General features: G+C 38.1%; 1 protein-coding gene across 8 annotated transcripts in view; it reads left to right on the top strand.

The window, feature by feature from the left end:
- Window positions 1–20,062, top strand: part of LOC150091129 (apicoplast pyruvate carrier 1-like) — a 245,677-nt gene that overhangs the window by 18,166 nt on the left and 207,449 nt on the right. For 4 of the 8 annotated variants that reach the window (XM_090382093.1, XM_090382084.1, XM_090382101.1 and 1 more), the window contains exon 2: window positions 16,667–16,786. The exons of 2 other annotated variants lie outside the window; for them this stretch is intronic. In XM_090382093.1, the coding sequence (XP_090238219.1) occupies window positions 16,784–16,786 (3 nt within the window). In that variant the 5' untranslated portion in view covers window positions 16,667–16,783. The remainder of the gene's footprint in view (window positions 1–16,666; window positions 16,787–20,062) is intronic. 2 more of the 8 variants (XM_090382127.1, XM_090382118.1) reach the window with 1 other exon arrangement.

Here is a 20,062-nt window from a genome sequence, read left to right as displayed (position 1 = left end):
TGTTATTAGTGGAGTCCCTCAGGGTTCAGTGTTGGGTCCATTGTTGTTTTCTGCAGTGTTGTTTTCTGTATTTATAAACGATATTGATGATGGTATATCAAGCTTAATGTCCAAGTTTGCAGATGATACAAAGGTTGGCAGGGTTGTTAAGGACACTACTGATGTTATGCTGCTACAACAGGATCTGGAAAGGTTGGGCAGATGAGCTGAGAGGTGGCAAATGAAGTTTAACATTGACAAATGTAAAGTGCTACATATGGGAAACAGTAACCCCAGAGCAACATATCAACTCTGTGGTACTACACTTACAGTGGTAGAGAATGAAAGGGATCTGGGGGTAATTGTGCAGGCAGATATGAAGTTTTCTGAGCAGTGTAGGTGGGCTGCAAGAGTAGCTCATGGTGTCTTGTCAATGATATACAGGAATTGTTCTAGCAGGGATAAGGAGGTGATTATCCCCTTGTATAAGGCAATGGTCAGGCCACTCCTTGAGTACTGTATACAGGTCTGGATGCCTCATTTCAAGAAGGATGTAGAGCTGCTGGAACGAGTACAGAGAAGGGCAACAAGATTAGTGAATGGAACAAACTGTTGCTCTTACGAAGAAAGGTTTAAGTTTTGCAAATTACAGTCTGGAGACTAGGCACCTGCGAGGTGATCTGATAAAGCCTTGAATGGTTTGAGTATGCTCAATCTGGATGGGATTCTTCCTCTTGCTCAGAATTATCACCTGAGAGGGTATAAATTCAAATTGAGGAAAGACAGATGTAGGATAGATGTGCGGAAATTTGCCTTTAGCCAGCGGGTAGTTGGTGGTGGAACAGACTTCCACCAAACAGTGGGTAGTTGGTTGGTGGAACAGACTTCCATCTTTTGTTGTGGAAGTTGAAAGCCTAAATAAATGTAAGGCTCAGCTGGACAGGTATTTCGAATGAACCGAGGGGTGAAATAGGAGTGGTTTTTTCTTTGGCTGATGCTGCATAAGCTTGCTTTCTTGCATCATATGCCTCTACTAATGCTAATGCAGCAATCTTGATTGGTTGAGGAGTTGTTTGCAGGTCTCGGGGAGAGAGAGAGAGAGAGAGAGAGAGAGAGAGAGAGAGATGTATTGTCCCGCATCCCTTACCATTAGTTGGATTTTTCTGCAGCAGAAACAGAGGCAGAAAGAGCCAGCTTGGGCCCTGGAGCAAAACAGCCACACTGGGATGATCTACCTTTTTGTGGGATGGGGGGGGGGCGAACAGCTATTCTTAAGAAAATAAAAGTTCATGTTTTCTCTTTTTTCATTCTGAGTTGCTTTTCTATGGATCACCTGTCTTGTTCTCCACTTTTCATTCTTTAACATATTTTTCTTTTTTTGTTGCCCCATCCAAGCTTGCATGGTATTCTTACAGCAGTGTAGAAAATAAGATTTGTTACCTTTTTTGCTTTTCTTGAATTTTGAAGCCTGCTAATTGAACACATTCAAACTCTGGTGAATTAGTTAAATACTTAAATGAAAACACAGTACAATTATAATTGTTTATCATTGAAAATAACTGTTATAATCAAAATATTATTATATCAATCTATACAAAAAATTTTATTATAATATATATAAAAATATAGAACATAACTTCAATAGAAAATAAATATTTATTAATTATATAAATAAGATATTTGTATATAAAACTGAAATCAAATAAAATTTAAAACTTCATTATTACTTTAACTAAATTTAAAGAACGCTTGTTTTTCTGGCTTTGGTCAGTGAAAATTGTTTATTCTATAATTCTGTGCAGATCTAGGCTATCACATATTTCATTTTATAAAGATATTATTGCAAAATCTGATAACCCATTCTAGACATTGTAGATCAAAAGCGATTTTTCCTTTTAATTTGCGATAAGTGACAATTAAGTGACAGTAATCATGAGAAGAGTTAAAAGAATTCTGGAAGAAATCATGATATTTGAAGAAGTATCATATATTCTGGCATATAAGTCAACCTCTGAAGCATTAAAAATCATCTAAATTTTAAGGTCAGCTTTATACCTGCTGGGTATAAAATCCCAAACTTGAATTAAAGGCATATGCTTACAGTTAGATATACATGAATTAATAGCAGTATATTCACAATTAAATATACATATTTTTTCACAATTATACATTATAATTATTAGCTATATGGTGCAAGAAAGCCTGAGGCTTATGATGCAAAAAAAAAAATTCCCAAGTTACACTGAGAGAGAGAGAGAGAGAGAGAGAGCAATCACCAAGAAAGAGAAGCATGATGATATTGCTCATCTTTTAAAACTGAAGAATTTATACATCTTATTCATCTGGTGAAAACAGTTCACAGAATTCATCAGGTTTACTTTTTTGAGTTTTCAAAAGTAAAATTTTTTATAGCAAACTAGCTTTTGTATTGAAGCATTTTTTACATTGAAACCAATTTGACCATGCAACCAAAACAACATGGATTGTTTTGGTTACATAGTCAAAGCCTCCCATAAAAACATACTGCATCAGTAAGGGCAATGTGACTTTAGCATTAGCATTAGTAGAGGCATTTGATGCAAGAAAGCAAGCTTATGCAGCATCAGCCAAAAAAAAAATAAATAAAGTAAAATTAATAAATAAAAAATAACCACTTCCACTTCACCCCTCTGTTCGTTCGAAATACCTGTCCAGCTGAGCCTGAAACTTATTTTGGCTATCAACTTCCACGACAAGGGATGGAAGTCTGTTCCACCTACCAACCACCCGCTGGCTAAAGGCAAATTTCCGCACGTCTATCCTACATCGGTCCTTCCTCAATCTGAATCTATGCCCTCTCAGGTAATTATTCTGAGCAAGAGGAAGAATCCCATCAGCATTGAGCATGCTCAAACCATTCAAGGCTTTGTACACCTCTATCAGATCACCTCGCTGGTGCCTAGTCTCCAGACAATGTAATTTGCAAAACTTAAGCCTTTCTTCATAAGAGCACCCCTCTGTTCCATTCACTAATCTTGTTGCCCTTCTCTGTACTCGTTCCAGCAGCTCTACATCCTTCTTGAAATGAGGCCTCCAGGCCTGTATACAGTACTCTAGGTGTGGCCTGACCATTGCCTTATACAAGGGAATAATCACCTCCTTATCCCTGCTAGAAAAATTCCTATATATCATTGACAATACACCATGAGCTACTCTTGCAGTCTGCCTGCACTGCTCAGAGAACTTCATATCTGCCTGCACAACAACCCCCAGGTCCCTTTCATTCTCCACCACTGTCAGTGTAGTACCACAGAGTTGATACGTTGCTCTAGGGTTGCTGTTTCCCATATGTAGTACTTTACATTTGTCAATGTTAAACTTCATTTGCCACCTCTCAGCCCATCTGCTCAACCTTTCCAGATCCTGTTGCAGCAGCATAGTGTCAGTAGTGTCCTTGACAACCCTGCCAACCTTCGTATCATCTGCAAACTTGGACATTAAGCTTGATATACCATCATCAATATCATTTATAACTACAGAAAACAATAAAGGACGCAATACTGAACCTTGAGGGACTCCACTAATAACATTAGTCTACAATGAGCAGTGTCCATTAATTACCACTCTCTGTCTTCTCCCCCTCAACCACCCCTTTATCCATAGCAGCAATTTGCCTCCAATGCCACACTGCTCCAATTTGTGCAGCAGTCTTCCATGTGCAACAGTATCAAAAGCCTTTCTAAGATCCAAGTATATAATATCAAAGTTATTCCCTGCATCCAGTTCTTTTGTGACTGCATCATAGTATCCAATCAAATTGGTCAAGCACGACTTCCCCTTAACAAAACCATGCTGTGTCCGAGCTATAACTGAAGTCTTGTCTAGATGATCCTGCAGTGCTTCTTTAACCAGTGCCTCCATTAATTTTTCGGGAACAGAAGTTAAGCTCACAGGTCTATAATTACTTGTGTCAGCCTTTGATCCTCCCTTGTGAATTGGGGTCACATTCGCACATCTCCAGTACATGGGTACCTCCTCTGAGTCCAAGGAAGCTCTCATAATTATGGCTAAGGGTTTGCTTACTTCCTTTGCTGCCTCCTTTAATATAACTGGATAGATCCCATCCACCCCAGGTGCCTTTCTTGTGTTTATCTTCAACAATTTCTCCTCCACTTTACTCTCAGTTATTACAAGATTCTCTAGCTTACTGCTAGAGTTGAATACACCTCTGGTATTCCCCTCGCTGAATAACTCCTCATGTGTGAATGTCGATGCAAAATATTCATTTATTTTGTTAGCTACCTGAGCAGGGTCATCAACAGTTGACCCATCGATATCAAGTGGACCAATCTGATTCATCCCCTTCCTTGTAGAGTTTACATAAGTAAAGAACTCTTTGCTGTTTTTCTTCGCATCCCTTGCCAAGGATCTCTCGTAATCTGCCTTCGCCTGCCTAACCTCCTGTGTAACTTGGTTACACATAAACTTGTATCTATCATAGGCTTCTGTGTGACGTGTTAATTTGTATGTATCCCATACATTTTTCTTCTCTGCCATATTCCTCATTAGTTCATCTGACATCCATTTAGGCCTAAACTTTGAACAATATTTCTTAGTTGGTATGTAAAGCCTAGTAGCTTCCAAGATAAGTTCTTTGAATGCTTCCCATTTTGAATTTGCTGTTGGTAACATCATCAGTTGATCCCACTGTATAGAATTTAAATACTGTCTCAGTCCATCGTAGTCGCCTTTACGAAAGCAATACCCCTTCCCTTTGCCCCTAATGGTAGTTACCTCTTTGAGTAACTCCCACTTCAGAACACTGTGATCGCTGCCACCTAGTGGTTCATTTATCTGCAGATTCTTAATGCATGAAGAATCACTACTGATAATCAAATCAAGAGTATTACTCCCTCTAGTTGCCTCCCAAACATGCTGATGTAGAAAACAATCATCCAATAAATCCACAAAAGCCTTGCTAGTGTGTGAGTGACCAGCCCCCAAATTCCAGTCAATATCTGGGAAATTAAAATCCCCCATTATAAGACTCTCTGATTTTCTGGCCCACTCTATTTCTCTTACAGTTTCTTATTATACTCATCAGAGTCATTAGGCCTATAGCACACTCCTACTCTCAATTTTGATCTCCCAATGCTTAAGTCACACCAAACTGATTCGACACTGCACTGTCCAGCGATGTCGACTGGCTTCACTTCCTTGGATTTTATGTGTTTCGTAACTAATAGCATAACCCCTCCTCCCTTCCTATCCTGTCTATCCTTTCTGTAGACATTGTACTCCCCAAATTCCAGTTCTGCATTCCTTTTATCTGTGTGACACCACGTCTCTGAAATCCAAACAATATCTGCCTTTGATGTTTTGAGCAATACCTGAAATTCATCAAATTTATTTACTACACTCCTAGCATTGGTGTACATGCAAGTATACATTGCACCTGCTCTTCCTCTTAGCCACCCTAACACAACCCATGTGTTCACTTTTACCCGCATGATTCCCAGCAGTCTCTGTAATATCCTGCATCTTATTTTTCAGGCTGCTGCTCATTCCAATAGAAGCAGTGCAAGAATCACTTTCTCCTCTGCCAGTGGCTACTGTTAATCTATTAGTCCTTGTATCCCCCCAATCTAGCAGTTTTCCGACCCACCTAACACTGCCTCGATAGCATCAGCAAATATTCTTGCACCCTTTCTATTTAAGTGTATCCCATCCCTGTAGAAGCAGTCTCTCCTGTTAAAAAGCACAGATCAGGCTGAAAAAAAATTCTACCCCATGAGCCTTGCACAATCCCTCTGGGCCGAATTGATTGACAATGCTCTCATCGTATGCTCCCTCCTTTCGTGTCTGGGCAGAATTGCAAACACTTTCAAATTTAACCCTAATTCACGGTTTTTTTTCATCAGTGATCTGTACTTGTAATTCTGTCGGTCTCCTACTCTTAATATCATTAGTGCCAATGTGTACAACTATATCACCTTTTGTGCCCTTAAAAGATGATATCCGCTCTTCAACGTCATCAAACTTTGCCCCTGGCAGACATGCACTGGTCTTGTTCCACCTATCCTTTTTACAAAGCATGGTTCCCGTTTCCCTGACAATAGAGTCACCAACAACGACTAGTTCCTTTGGTACCAGCGCATTCTGCCTTGGGGGTTGCTGCTGTATTGCGCAATGACCAAGTGCAAGCTCTGGCATTGGTGTGGGCAGCTGAGAGCTTGATGGGCCCCTCACTTGTATTCCTTCGAGGGCATCCACCCTGTCCTTCAAGCTCTCATATAGGCCCATAACAACGCTGAGTTGTCGCCTGATTTCCTTACACTCTTTGCATCGTGCACATACAAAGACATCCCCTATGGCAGTATCATGTCCCATACGTGACTGCTCTGCAAAGATCAAGCAAATAGTGAATCTTAAAAGGCTGTGATTCAGAGAGCAACTGCCCCCCCCCTCAGTTCTCCCCTGAGCCACAGCAGTCCCATTAGCTTGAGCCTTTTGCTTAAAGGCATATGCTTACAGTTAGATATACATGAATTAATAGCAGTATATTTACAATTAAATATACATATTTTTTCACAATTATACGTTATAATTATTAGCTATATGGTGCAAGGAAGCCTGAGGCTTATGCTGCACCAGCCAAAAAAAATTCCCAAGTTACTCTGAGAGAGAGAGAGAGAGAGAGAGAGAGAGAGAGAGAGAGGAATCACCAAGAAAGAGAAGCATGATGATATTGCTCATCTTTTAAAACTGAAGAATTTGTACATCTTATTCATCTGGTGAAAACAGTTCACAGAATCCATCAGGTTTACTTTTTTGAGTTTTCAAAAGTAAAATTTTTTATAGCAAACTAGCTTTTGTATTGAAGCATTTTTTACATTGAAACCAATTTGACCATGCAACCAAAACAACATGGATTGTTTTGGTTACATAGTCAGAGCCTCCCATAAAAACATACAGCATCAGTAAGGGCAATGTGACTTCTTCATCTGCTCCTGTAGGTTTTGTTCTTGTTAACTTTTACACAAGGGAGTATAGTGTATGCATACTGTTTTTTCAGTGCAATGTGCACTGTAATGGGGGTGTCTCAATGTGCTCTGAAAATAAAGCATAAATAATTGATTTAAAAAAGAGATAGCGGTTCTGAATGCAGATTTTACTATAATTGTTATTATGTGAATACCTTTGAGATTATGAGAGATAACTGTAAAAAAAGATCAACTTTACAGTAGGAAAAGTTTTGAAGGGCATTAATTGATGTTGATTGACTTTGAGTGAAATAACATACCTTATTTGTCGGCGTGGGAGACGCCGCACCCTAATTTTAGAATGGTAAATTTAAGAAAAAAATATTTGAAAAAAATTTATTGTTAAAAAATGGAAATTTAAAATTCAATAAAAATATAACCCAAAAGCCAATAAAGAAAGGTATAGGATTATTACTCTTGTTATTTTAGTATTATTTAACTTCAGATTTAACGAGATCATCATTATCCTCACAAATTTCCACACATCTGTTCGACAACTGTCTTTCCTCAATTTCAGTATATGTCCCCTCAGGTTTGTAATCTGAGCAAGAGGAAGAATCCTATCAGCATTGAGCCTGCTCAGTCCATTCAAGGACACCTCAATAACACCTCAATCGTATCACCTCACAGGTGTCTAGAGAAAAGACACTGCAATTTTCAGAACTTAATCCTTTCTTGGTAAGAGCACCCTTTGTTCCCCTCACCAGTCTTGTTTCCCATCTCTGTACTCGTTCTAGCAACTCTACATCCTTCCTAAAATGAGGCCTCCAGACTTGTACGCAGTACTTAAGGTGTGGCCTGACTATTGCCTTATGCATGGGGATAATCACCTCCTTATCCCTGCTAGCAAAATTCCCATATATTATTGACAAGGCCCTACTCTGCCAGCCTCTCTGCACTGTGCAGAAAACTTCATATCTGACTGCACAATTATCTCTAGGTCTCTTTCATTCTGCACTGCCCTTAGTGTAACACCATCCAGTTGGTATATTTCTCTGGGGTTACTGCTACCCATATGCAGTACTTTGCTTTTGTCAATGTTAAACTTCAGTTGTCACTTCTCAGCCCATCTGCCCAACTTTCCAGATCCTGTTGCAGCAGCAACTGTCAGTTGTTAATAACAGCATAACTGTTATTAACAACCAGAGCCGGAACTAGGCAATCCTACACCTGGAGCAAATGTGTTATAAGTACGCCCCAATTATATCTAGGTAGGTAGTCAACCTTTGAGTAGCATAACTAGGGTCATGGATGCCTGGGGGAAACGTCTTCCTGGTGCCCTTGATTGTGACAGATAATTCCTTCTGTTTGCACCCCTGAAGCTCGTTGCCCCGGGAAAAGTTTCCCCCTATGCACTTCCCTTGCTAGGCCTCTGCAATCTTTATGAATTTATAAAAATTACTATTGCAATGGTCTACAATTTGCATATATTTATTAATAAAATAATTTAAATAATACAATGAATATAACAAAACAAAAATATTAAAGAAAAGAAACTTACAAATATTCTTTTATAACTACAGAGAGTTTAATTGTATATAAACTACAAATAAATTAGAAAACCAGATAGTTTATGTTTATATATCTAGTATAAAATCATAGAAACAAAATATCGCAAAATATAGTACTTTTAACATTATAACATAAACTAAAATTATGCAATGAAGGTGTATTATTTTAATTGAATTTTTCTCGCTTTGAAGGACCTTTCACAAAATGCTACTATTAGAGGCGGGGTAAGAAAAATTCATAGCACTATTTCTATATTTGGATAAGATTCTATTTGACAACAATACTCATGAACGAATTGGAGAAGTTGTAAAGGGGTTTCAGATTTTATATCCTGCAGAATTGATAAAACATGATTTTTCAAATAGCTATTGAAATATCTGACGTATTTAAATCTTTGCTGTATTTTAATGCAAGGTCAGAAGCAGCCTTCTGGAAGTCAGATTTATTAATTATGCAAGTGAAGTTCCAAATATAAAATCAAAATCTGAAGAAATAGTATTCAGTTTTTCAAATCTAGTACTTAAGCTATTCATAAGAACATTCAAAACATATTTAATTTCAATACAAAATTTTTGTTTGGCAGATAAATTGTCTGAAGATTTGTAAAGTGCCATTCTTTGTTCTTTCTTCTGTCTCATTTGAACCCCTTTCAGCTCATCTCATTTGAACTCATTTCAACTATCTCATTTGAACCTCTTAATACAATTATGAGGTTCAATCAAGAGACTATTTTTTCACAAAATAATAGGATGTCTTTGTGAGTGGTAGGTGCAGAGAGTGCCTAGAAATTAGGCGTCAACTCAGCATTGTGATGGGCGTTTATGAGAGCTTGAGGTGTAAGGTAGATGCCCTTGAAGAAATTTATATGACGGGCCTGTCAAACTCTCAGCTGCCCAACTTAATGCCAGAGCTCACTCTTGTGCATCAGGCAACACAGCAGCAATCTCCAAGACAGAATGCGCTGGCCCCACAGGAGTTACTTATTGATGGTGACTCTATTGTGAGGGAGACGGGTAATATATTGTATTAAAAGGATAGATGGAATAGGAACAGGGTATGTCTGCCAGGGGAAAAAAGTTGATGATGTTGTAGAGCAGATATCATCTTTTAAGGGCACAAAGGGTGATATTGTTGTACCCATTGGCACCAATGACATTAAGAGTAGGAGATCTGCAGATTTACTTAACAAGTACAGGTCAACGTTGGAAAAACGTTGTGAGTTAGGGTTAAATTTGAAAGTGTTTGCAATTCTGCCCAGACACGAAAGGAGGGAGCATACGATGAGAGCATTGTCAATCAATTCGGCCCAGAGGGATTGTGCAAGGCTCATGGGGTAGAATTTTTTTCAGCCTGATCTGTGCTTTTTAACAGGAGAGACTGCTTCTACAGGGATGGGATACACTTAAATAGAAAGGGTGCAAGAGTGTTTGCTGATACTATCGAGGAAGTGTTAGGTTGGTCGGAAAACTGCTAGCTTGGGACGATACATGGACTAGTATATTAACAGTAGCTGCGGGAAGAAGTGAAAATGATTCTTGCACTGCTTCTATTGGAATGAGCAGTGGCCAGGAGCAAGGGGTGCTGGGGGTTTCGGGGACTGATGGCAGACATCATGAAACAAATAAATACATGGGCTGTGTTAGGGTAACTAAGAATAAAAATAAGTGCATGTATACTTGCATGTACACCAATGCTAGAAGTATAGGAAATAAATTTGATGAATTTGAAGTGCTGGTCAAGACATCAAAGGCGGATATTGTGAGGATATCAGAAACGTGGTGTCGCAGAGATATTAGGAATGCAGAATTGGAATTTGGGGAGTACAATGTGTACAGAAAGGATAGGAAGGGAGGAGAGGTTATGCTGTTAATTAAGAATAACATAAAATCTAAGGAAATGCATCCATTGCAGTGTTGAGTCAGTTTTTCTCATGGGAAAGCAAAAATAAGAGTAGGAGTGTGTTATAGGACTAATGACTCTAATGAGTACAATGAACAGTTGTACAGAGAAATAGAGTGGGCTAGTAAATCAGAATGTCTTATGTTGGGAGATTTTAACTTCCCAAATATTGACTAGGAACTTGTGGGTTGGTCACTCCCACACTAGTAAGACTTTTGAGGATTTATTGGATGATTGTTTCCTGCAGCAGCAGCATGTTCGAGAGGCAACCAGAGAGGGCAATACTCTTGATTTTATTATCCGTAGTAATTTTTCATGCATTAAGCATCTGCAGATGCTTAATGGGAGATAATTCATCATTATCCCTCCACAGATAATCTAATAGCCTTCAAACATGTGCACGCCAAAGCATGTCACATAAGACATCAGAGTCAGAAAGAATCGTGGATCTGCTTCACATCTTACATTACGCAGATTATGCTCCTAAGCTCATCTGGGGTAAAGTCTGGAAAATGAAGGGGAGATACACATCGTATACTACATCGATCTTGGAACATAATGGATGTGCAGTTGCAGACCCAACTGCAATTGAACACTCTAGGGGAGACGTTTGCTAAAGTGTCTGCTGAAACATCTTACTCCCCTGAGTTTGTGGCTTTCAAACAAAAAGCTGAAAAGCAGCATTTGAAGCTGTCCTCAAGCAATTGCGAGGCATACAATCAGCCTTTCACACAGTTGGAACTGAAAGAAGCACTATCTCAATCCTGGGCAAGTGCTGTTGGGCCAGATGACATCCAAGCACCTTTCATCTGAATCTATGGATTAGCTGCTCTGTCTGTACAACAGCATCTGTCTTGAAGATCAATTCCCAGACTCTCAGCATAAGGCAATCATGCCTACCTTTCCCAAGCCAGGGAAGGATTCAAAAATTCTGACCAATTACCACCCAATTGCTCTGACAAGCTGTTGTGCAAAATCCTCGATAGGATGGTTTCTAGTGGATGAGTATACTTGGGACCCATAATCTAATTTCGATCGGACAAGTGTATGATAGAGGCAAAGTAAAGTGCTAGATCTGCTAGATCCCAAGCCAAATTACTCAGTGAGATGGTTAAAAGTGGTAAATGATATGCTCCATTCATGTCTAAAACTTGGACATTTGATTGAAATATGTTTAATTGTTAAAAAGGTGTCGCAATCCTTGCACGTAGGTGGTCATCGGCCCTCAGTAGAAAAGTGTGTGTAAGATGGCTATGTCCTATGCAAAGGCGAGCAAGAACAACTTTCTCTCTATGGCTCCTGTGCAGACTAGACTGCCATTTTTAGATTACAGGCTTAATCTCTGATACAACTTATTTGTGGCCTGCCCATGCCACGAATGGTACCAATGGGAGTGTAATGCTTTTCTTATCACTTGCCCATAGTCTGTATAAGGGACTAGCAGGCTGTGATTTCTTTGGGATTGTGCTGATCTGGCTGCAGCATCTGTCAGATCATTTCTTGTGATCCCAATGTGGCTTGGGATCTACCAGAAGCCAATGTCAAATGTAGATTCAGAAAGAGAATGTAATTTCTGCAGAACCCTGGACAGGACTGGATGAGGACCTTATTTCATCATTGATAGAGCCTGCAATGCACTTAAAGAATCTGTGTATACCCTATACCTTTGATAATTATTAGTTTTTATGTGATCCAAAGCTAGCTCTATAGTGTACAACTCTGCTGTGTATATACAGCTAGGTCTCGCATAACGCGAGATCGATTAACGCAATATTCAGTTAATGCTATTTGAAAAATGATACCACTTTTCACTTTACACGATGCAAATTTCCAGTTAACACGATCTTTTTTTTTTTTATGCGATAGTTGAAAAAGATTTGAATTGCGCGTTAAGCTTACCGCAAGTCATACAGTCAATAAACAAATGTTTGCCTGCTGCCCACCTCGGTGTGTTCCCTCAACCATCAGAAGAAGACGTGTTTGTCTCCTGCTAATAAAGTCAATGCAGACTTGCATTTAAAAATTAAAATTTTTAAATGAGCCAGATGAAACTATTACTGCGAAGGAGATAATGGTAAAAGAATTAGATGAAATCTTTCCTATCACATAGAACCTCAAACAAAAGGTTTGATGTTCTCTGCGATATTTATTTCGCCAGAGCCCAGAGAAGATTGTTGTCGGCTATCGGAAATTGATTGATGAAAAGAGAAAGTCAACACTGTTCAAATATTTCCGCAATAGTCATTTCTTTATTGTGTATTTTATGTCAGAGGTTCCCAAACTTTCTCGGTTCACGGCACCCTTAGTGTCTCAGTAATTTTTTCAAGGCGCACCCAGACCAAAAGAAATACCTAACAGTTTCGTTTAGTAGTTAGGTCCAAACAACTTAATAAGAAATGCTGAAACTGTGAACTGTCTTGAGTTAATAGTTCATGCGGTGTCCAACAGATGTCGAGTATCGCTGTGTTTCTCTCGAAAATTTAAAATATTTCACGGCGCACAGTTTAAGAACCACTGTTTTATGTAATAAACATTTAATTCCATAATTATTTTCATTATCTTTTACATTATATACAGTTAAAAAGTTATGTTGTTATTTGGTTTTTAGGAGCATTAGCAACTAAGGCCATATTGCTCCGGTAATATGCGGTGGTCATTCCCTGACCTTTCCACCTCCTCCGTATTTGGTGGTGACGGGATCGAACCCCGGTCTAATCAAGAAGCGTGTGTTACGCACTGCTGCTCCTTCCCACCTGGCTACGGAGGCGCCTTAAAAAGTTATTTAAAAGGTATTTTTAAAATTCTTTATGGACATTCCAGAAGGTCAAGGACCAATTATAATTTTTCCTATTGGTTATGATATTCGATTAACGCGTTTCCGTTTTGCGCGATCCACTCGCAGGATGAATTAATCGCATTATTTGAGGCCCGCCTGTACTGCAGCCATAGGGAATCTTCTCAGATACTGTGCAATGTGGAAAGACTGCAGCTGATCCTACAGATGACTCTGACCTCAAACCATCAGTAAAAATGGGCAGAAAATCAGAGTAGGAAGATCGATAGGCATCATAGAGTTGTAGGTAGAGAGAAGGTGGCGTGACTGACATTCCCCCATTAATAAGGGAAAAGTTGCATGATGGAAAGTGGGCATTGCCAGAGTGGAAAGGGCTGCCTTGGTGACTGGGCAACATTATTTATGATGATGTTAAGTTCTTTGAGCAGCTCTTGGAAATGAAACCAAAGGGACATTTGGCAGTCTGATGGCTGTTATAGAGATTTTCCTATCATGGTTGGAAAATGGATGTCCACATAGGGTTGTCTGGCAGGGATTTCTGATTAAAAGTATATTTTAGTGACAATTGCATTTGTTGAAGCTAGAGTGGTGGTTTAGTTGCTTTGACATATAAACTCTGGACAGGAGATGTAAATGCTCCAGTAGCACTGTGGTTGGCTTGACTGTGAACTGGGTGTAACCACTGCAGTACACAATTTCTAGCAGATGAGTACACTTGGGACCCATAATCTAATTTTGATCAGTCAAGTGCACGATAGAGACAGAGTAAAATGCAGCAGTCTGCTCTCCAGTTATTAGAGGAGATGAAGCATAAGAGATAAAGCCCCCTTGTATACTATGAATGTAGTTGACAAATGTGTGGCAAAAATGTTAATTTATTATCAAATATGAGCTCCAAGAATTTTGTCTGTGCTGCTACTGGAATGATGTTTTGTCCAAGCTTGAGTTCTGGTTCAGGGCAAACAGTTTTCTGGAAAACCGGAAACAATTAGTCATTTCCCAAGCGTTGACATGATCAACGGCATTTTGCAATTGCCTTTCGATAACGCTCATGTTGCATGACATGACTGTGAGATGCTAAAGATGCTAAACATGACTGAGAGGCGCCTCTGTAGCCAGGTGGGAAGGAGCAGCAGGGCGTAGCACATGTTTCTTGATTAGACCGGGGTTCGAGCCCGTCACCACCAAATACGGAGGATGCGGAAAGGTCAGGAAATGACCACCGCATATCCCGGAGCAATATGGCCTTAGTTGCTAATGCTCCTAAAAACCAAATAACAACAACAACATGACTGAGAAGATGCTAAAGTCATCAATGGAGAGGGCACTGTTTGTGGTTGAAGGAAGTCATTCAGTAATAGAATTAACTTTGATAGCAAAAAGCATAATACTCAGACCCTTGGGGAATGCCTTCTTCTTGGCAGAAAGATCGAGAGAGAGCAGACCCCACACAGACTTGGAATGTACGGTTTAACAAAAAGTTTTTAATATAAAGGGCTATATCACCCCTAAGACCAAGATTACAGATATCTTTTAAAATTCCAAATTTCCAAGCCATGTCTTTTTTATATCAAAGAATATCAACACCAGTTGCTCATGTTTGAGGAAAGCATCTGAGATAATTGTTTCCAATCTTATTAAATGGTTGAGTGTTGACCAATTTTTTCAGAAGCCACATTGAATTTTGGAACGGAGGTGATTTGCTCCTAAATGGTCTTGTTTAGAATATTTAATTCGGCAATTTCATCGTTTTCTTTATGGATCACTTCCTAATTTTAGCCCATATTCATTGTTTTTGCCCCTAGATTTTTTTTTTTTTTTTTTTGATGTAATGGATACATAATACATACAGCTCTACTGAAAACAGCAAAATATTTAATTTATTAAAAAATGAGCATGCCATCAGTGTAATGCCCCTGGGAAAATTTTGACCAGGGGCATTACTCCAAGAGAAAATCTGCACACTTGAACAAACTTTGTATGTATCTACTAAAATGACCAAATTTCTCACTGCTAAGTGAAAGTGGTATATGATGGTGCAGGAAAACTCTTGACATCCTTCAGTCAAAAAAAGGGAACACTGCTGTTGCTAAAGCAATTATGAAAGCGATATCAAGTATCCCATAACATCTTTATAATATGTATATAGGAATATCAAATGTACAGGCCACAAACCTCCTTTACAAAATTAAAATGTTTTTGCATGAATAGGGTATATTATACAATTCTGAAACCACTTTTGGATGATAGAAGATATCTTCCAATTAGAAAATGTGTATGCAGCATAATCACAGAGAAATTTACGAACATAATCTTATTCTCTTTGTTTTGTTGTTCAACAGCTTCTTAAAACTTCCTCAAATCAGTGCCACTCTGCTCTCGCTAACTTCTTTTCTGTTCAGCTGCCACCTCTGCCAGGATGAATGCACAAATAGGAGTACTTTATGAATTTTCTGTACCATTGCAAAATTGCAGTTCTACTCAATGGCATTTTTTTAAAACCCTTTGAAATGTATGCATAACAGAAGTGGCAGACTGCAGCTCATTGAACCAGGGTACAGAAGGTGCAGTGTAATAAATTCAAATTACACTGCACCTTCTTTCTTGGGGTTGGTAAATTTCACTGTGATTACAGTTTTACAATTATGTTATTGTCTATTTTGGTTGTCAAAAAAGTTCACCATGGAGTTGGGCGAAACCCTTTGAGCCGTAAGACACTGAACATTATGCACTATATAGAGTGCACTTTTTTTGCTGGTGAATAAAAGCCTCTAATGCCTAGAAGTGATTTCAGATTTGTATAATGTACCCTATTCCCTATTCATACAGTAATAATGTTTTAGTTTTGTAAAGGAGGTTTGTGGACATGGAAAATTCTCATGGGATACTTGTCAAAATTATTGATGCAATCCATTGGTAGAGTTTTATTTTATTTTAAGAAATATAGCTCTATCATAAACTGTATCCTCAGACTTTCTACAGTACTTTTATTTTCTTTTTTCCCCCCCTAGTTTAATATGCAATTTCTAATACTTCTGGTTGGGACCAAAACCTGAGTGTTCACAACAAGAGGTGGAGCAAGAGGGAGGTTTCACTGTATTAAGTGACACTAGAACCAGGAACATAAATTCAAATTAAGGGAGAAGAATACCAGACCGGATCATAGTTTTAGCCAGGTAGTTGTTAATTATTAGAATAAGTTGGTTTCAGGGATATTTTCAAAGAAAATTTAAAGGCCTGCTGGATCAGTATCCACAGGAGGTGGAGAAACACATGGCCTATTTTTATTTTGGTTGGTGTTGCAAAAGCTTTTGACTTCCATGCATTGTGTTACCAGTAGTAATACTAATTCAGTATTGTGCAGTATTTAAATTTATTTTTTTATTTTATGGTTTAAGCATTGATTAGTTTGACAATAATTTATTGATATTTTTTCAAAGATTCTTTTTTTTTCCTTTAGCAACCAAGGTTTTCTATCATGCAACTTTAGCAACCATTGTAGATTTCTAGTCAGGATATAGACTTCCTAAAATCCATCAGTTTTAGAAGATAGAACAGTAAGAACTTATTTTCCAACATGGTAATTCATACTGATGTTGAGCATGGCAATTGTAAAGAAAATGTTTTTTTTAACCTGTTAGCAAAATTTAATAAGTATTTTAGTAATCAGTTAATACAGGGTGTTTCAAAAGTGATGGTCAATAATTTAAAGGTGAACTGTACAGACTACAATATGCAAAAAAAGCCTAGTAAACATGGGTCCTTAAGTGAATCGTTTTTGAGATATTGCACATTTATAGCTGGGATCCACCACTGACAAGATGAACTGTAGAGTTTGGATCCACCACTGACTTGTTTGTTTGTTAGGTTATGTTCATTCTCTCCCTTTCCCCTCTCTCAATGCTCTGAGACATAGCAGGCATACTAGCTTTTCAAAGGATAGTCAACATGGAAAGAGGTTACAGCAACGAAGAGTATGTGGACATGCACTTCATGTATGGTAAAGCCAACAGCAGTACACTCGAGGCTGCACATTTATACCAAGAAGCATTTCCCCACCGAAGGCAGCCCAACAGGCACACATTCATCAGGGTACATCAATGCCTTAGAGAACATGGGCGCTTCACACATGGAGTACGAGCAGGTAGGCCCAGAAGCATAACAACTGATGTTGAGGAAAGAATAGAACAAAATCCAGGAATTTCGACAAGGAGGGTTGCTCTGCAAGAGCGTGTACTGAGTCATAGCAGTGTGTGGCTAATTTTACATCGCCAATTACTGTACCTTTACCATATCCAACGTGTACAAGGTCTCAGCAATACAGACTACCCTCCCAGAGTGAACTTCTGCCAGTGGATGCAACAACAGTGTCCTGAATCCCCAATTTTTAAACGTTTTGTTCACTGACGAAGCTGGGTTTACTCATGAGGGTATTTTTAATTTTCATAACTGTCACGTTTGGTCCAACGAAAATCCTAATGCAAAATCCTAATGAAATGTTGCTGATTCACGACATCAGCAACATTTCTTGTCGAATGTCTGGGCAGGACTACTAGGAGACCTAATTGGACCACACTTTCTGCCAAACAGGCTAACAGGAGAGTTGTACCTTCAGTTCCTGCAGAATGTTCTTCCAGACCTCCTTGATGATGATAATGTTCCACTTCAGCAATGCCAGAACATGTGGTTTATGCATGATGGTGCACCAGCACATTTTACTCGAGTTGTGACTCTGTATCTAACTAGGTGGATAGGCAGAGGTGGGCCTGTAATGTGGCCTGCCAGATCACCATACTTAAATCGTATGGATTTTTGTATCTAGGGTCATGTAAAAAGCTTGGTGTATACTTCTGACATTAACACAGTTGAAGAATTGCAGCATCGGGTTGAAGGAGCCTTTCAGAAAATCATAAATGACCCAGGAATGTCTGAGAGAAATCGCAACTCAATGCAGAGAAGACTACAAAGCTGCTTACGGATGCAAGGTCAGCATTTTGAGCACCTTTTGTAACATCCTGTAACATGTAACATCTGTAAAATCCTGTGGTGTTGAAACCAAAAATTAAAAATGTTGTCTTATGTTTAATAAAACCACCCATAGCAAAGGATTCACAACTTTTTACTAAACTAGTGTTCCCATAGTCAGTGGCAGATCTTAACAGAAAATGTGCGTTATCTCAAAAACGGTTCATTTGTGGCCCGATGTTCGCTGGGACTTTTTTGCTTATTTTAGTTTGTACTTTTCGCCTTTAAATTATTGACCATCATTTTTGAAACACTCTGTGTGTATGTGTGTGTGTGTATATATATATATATGCATATTAATATAAAGATGTAAATATGAGTTACACAGAAAGCCAAAAGCCAAAAAGAATAATATCCAAAACATAAAAGAACTATTTTAAAGGAAGTGATCTGTAAAATAAATAAATAAATAAATTAATTAAATTGACCTGTAAAATAAAATAAAATAAAATAAAATAACAGTAGCTGGCATCAGTAGTGGATAATAGTGGATAAATTTTTAGCCATAGTTCGAAAAAAGGAAAAATAGAACAAAAATACAATTAAATCCGATGTTAGCGAAAGTAAAAGTTGATACATGATCAGGTTTTTCATCAGGGGACTACACCTGACCATGTATCAAAGGACTGCATTTCCATACTTGTCCAAAACTGTGTAAGAGTAGAAATTTGAAAATAAAGTAAAAATAATAATCGAAAAAGAAAAGAAAAGCAAAACAACAACTACAGAGTATTTATTATTTATACATATTCAGTCTATTTTTATTTACACTGTTTTTAACTTATTAGCACTATATTTAATATCTTTTATATATATATATATATATATATATATATCCGATAATTCAAAATAAAACAAAATAAAACATAAGCCAGTAGTATGGCAAAAACTGTAGAGCGAAAATTAACATAAAAATAACATAAAATAAAATAAAATAAACCAATAAGGAGGGTTAAGTAAAGGTAATAAGTCATAAACAGTAGCCGAAAGTCCCCTATATAATTTTGCACTTTAAATCCAGTTAATAAAACCGATATAAAATTTAAAATAATGCCAATTATATTATAATTTAGCGGTACCCCCCTCATAAGGTACCAGTTCCAAAAAACGTGAAATATCACCAAAAAGGGTTAAAGAACTACTAAGATAAAAATAAAATATCAAAATAATAGACTGACCATTATGCCCCATATCGACAGAGGACCACGAGGCCAATAATGGTCATGGAACTTAACTTTTAAGCCATTATTTAAATATATCTGTGTGTCTGTGTGGTTAAAGAACTACTAAGAGAAAAATAAAATATCAAAATAATAGACTGACCATTATGCCCCATATCGACAGAGGACCACGAGGCCAATAATGGTCATGGAACTTAACTTTTAAGCCATTATTTAAATATATCTGTGTGGTTAAAGAACTACTAAGAGAAAAATAAAATATCAAAATAATAGACTGACCATTATGCCCCATATCGACAGAGGACCACGAGGCCAATAATGGTCATGGAACTTAACTTTTAAGCCATTATTTAAATATATCTGTGTGTCTGTGTGATGTGTGTTTTAGATAAAAATAAATAAAACTGATGCCAGTAGCATGGAAAACCAGTAGAGCAAAAATAAAACATACATGATGTTAATGGCCTATGACAAAAATTGTCGGTCTCTTTCAGTTGTGATGGTAATCACCAGCAGATGGAATTCTCGGCATTCGATCAACGCGCCTCTATCTGTGGCTACACGAATGACTACTACCTATGATGGCAGCCCTCCTATGATATAATCATGATTATAGGTTATGATGCGCCAATAATTAAGCATTTTTTGAA

Source organism: Mastigoproctus giganteus, chromosome 1, assembly GCF_048544385.1.
Source record: "Mastigoproctus giganteus isolate SK-2022 chromosome 1, ASM4854438v1, whole genome shotgun sequence".
Classification (NCBI taxonomy): domain Eukaryota; kingdom Metazoa; phylum Arthropoda; class Arachnida; order Uropygi; family Thelyphonidae; genus Mastigoproctus; species Mastigoproctus giganteus.
The sequence above is the reverse complement of the archived record's forward strand: the minus strand, read 5'-3'. Positions and strand labels throughout refer to the sequence as shown.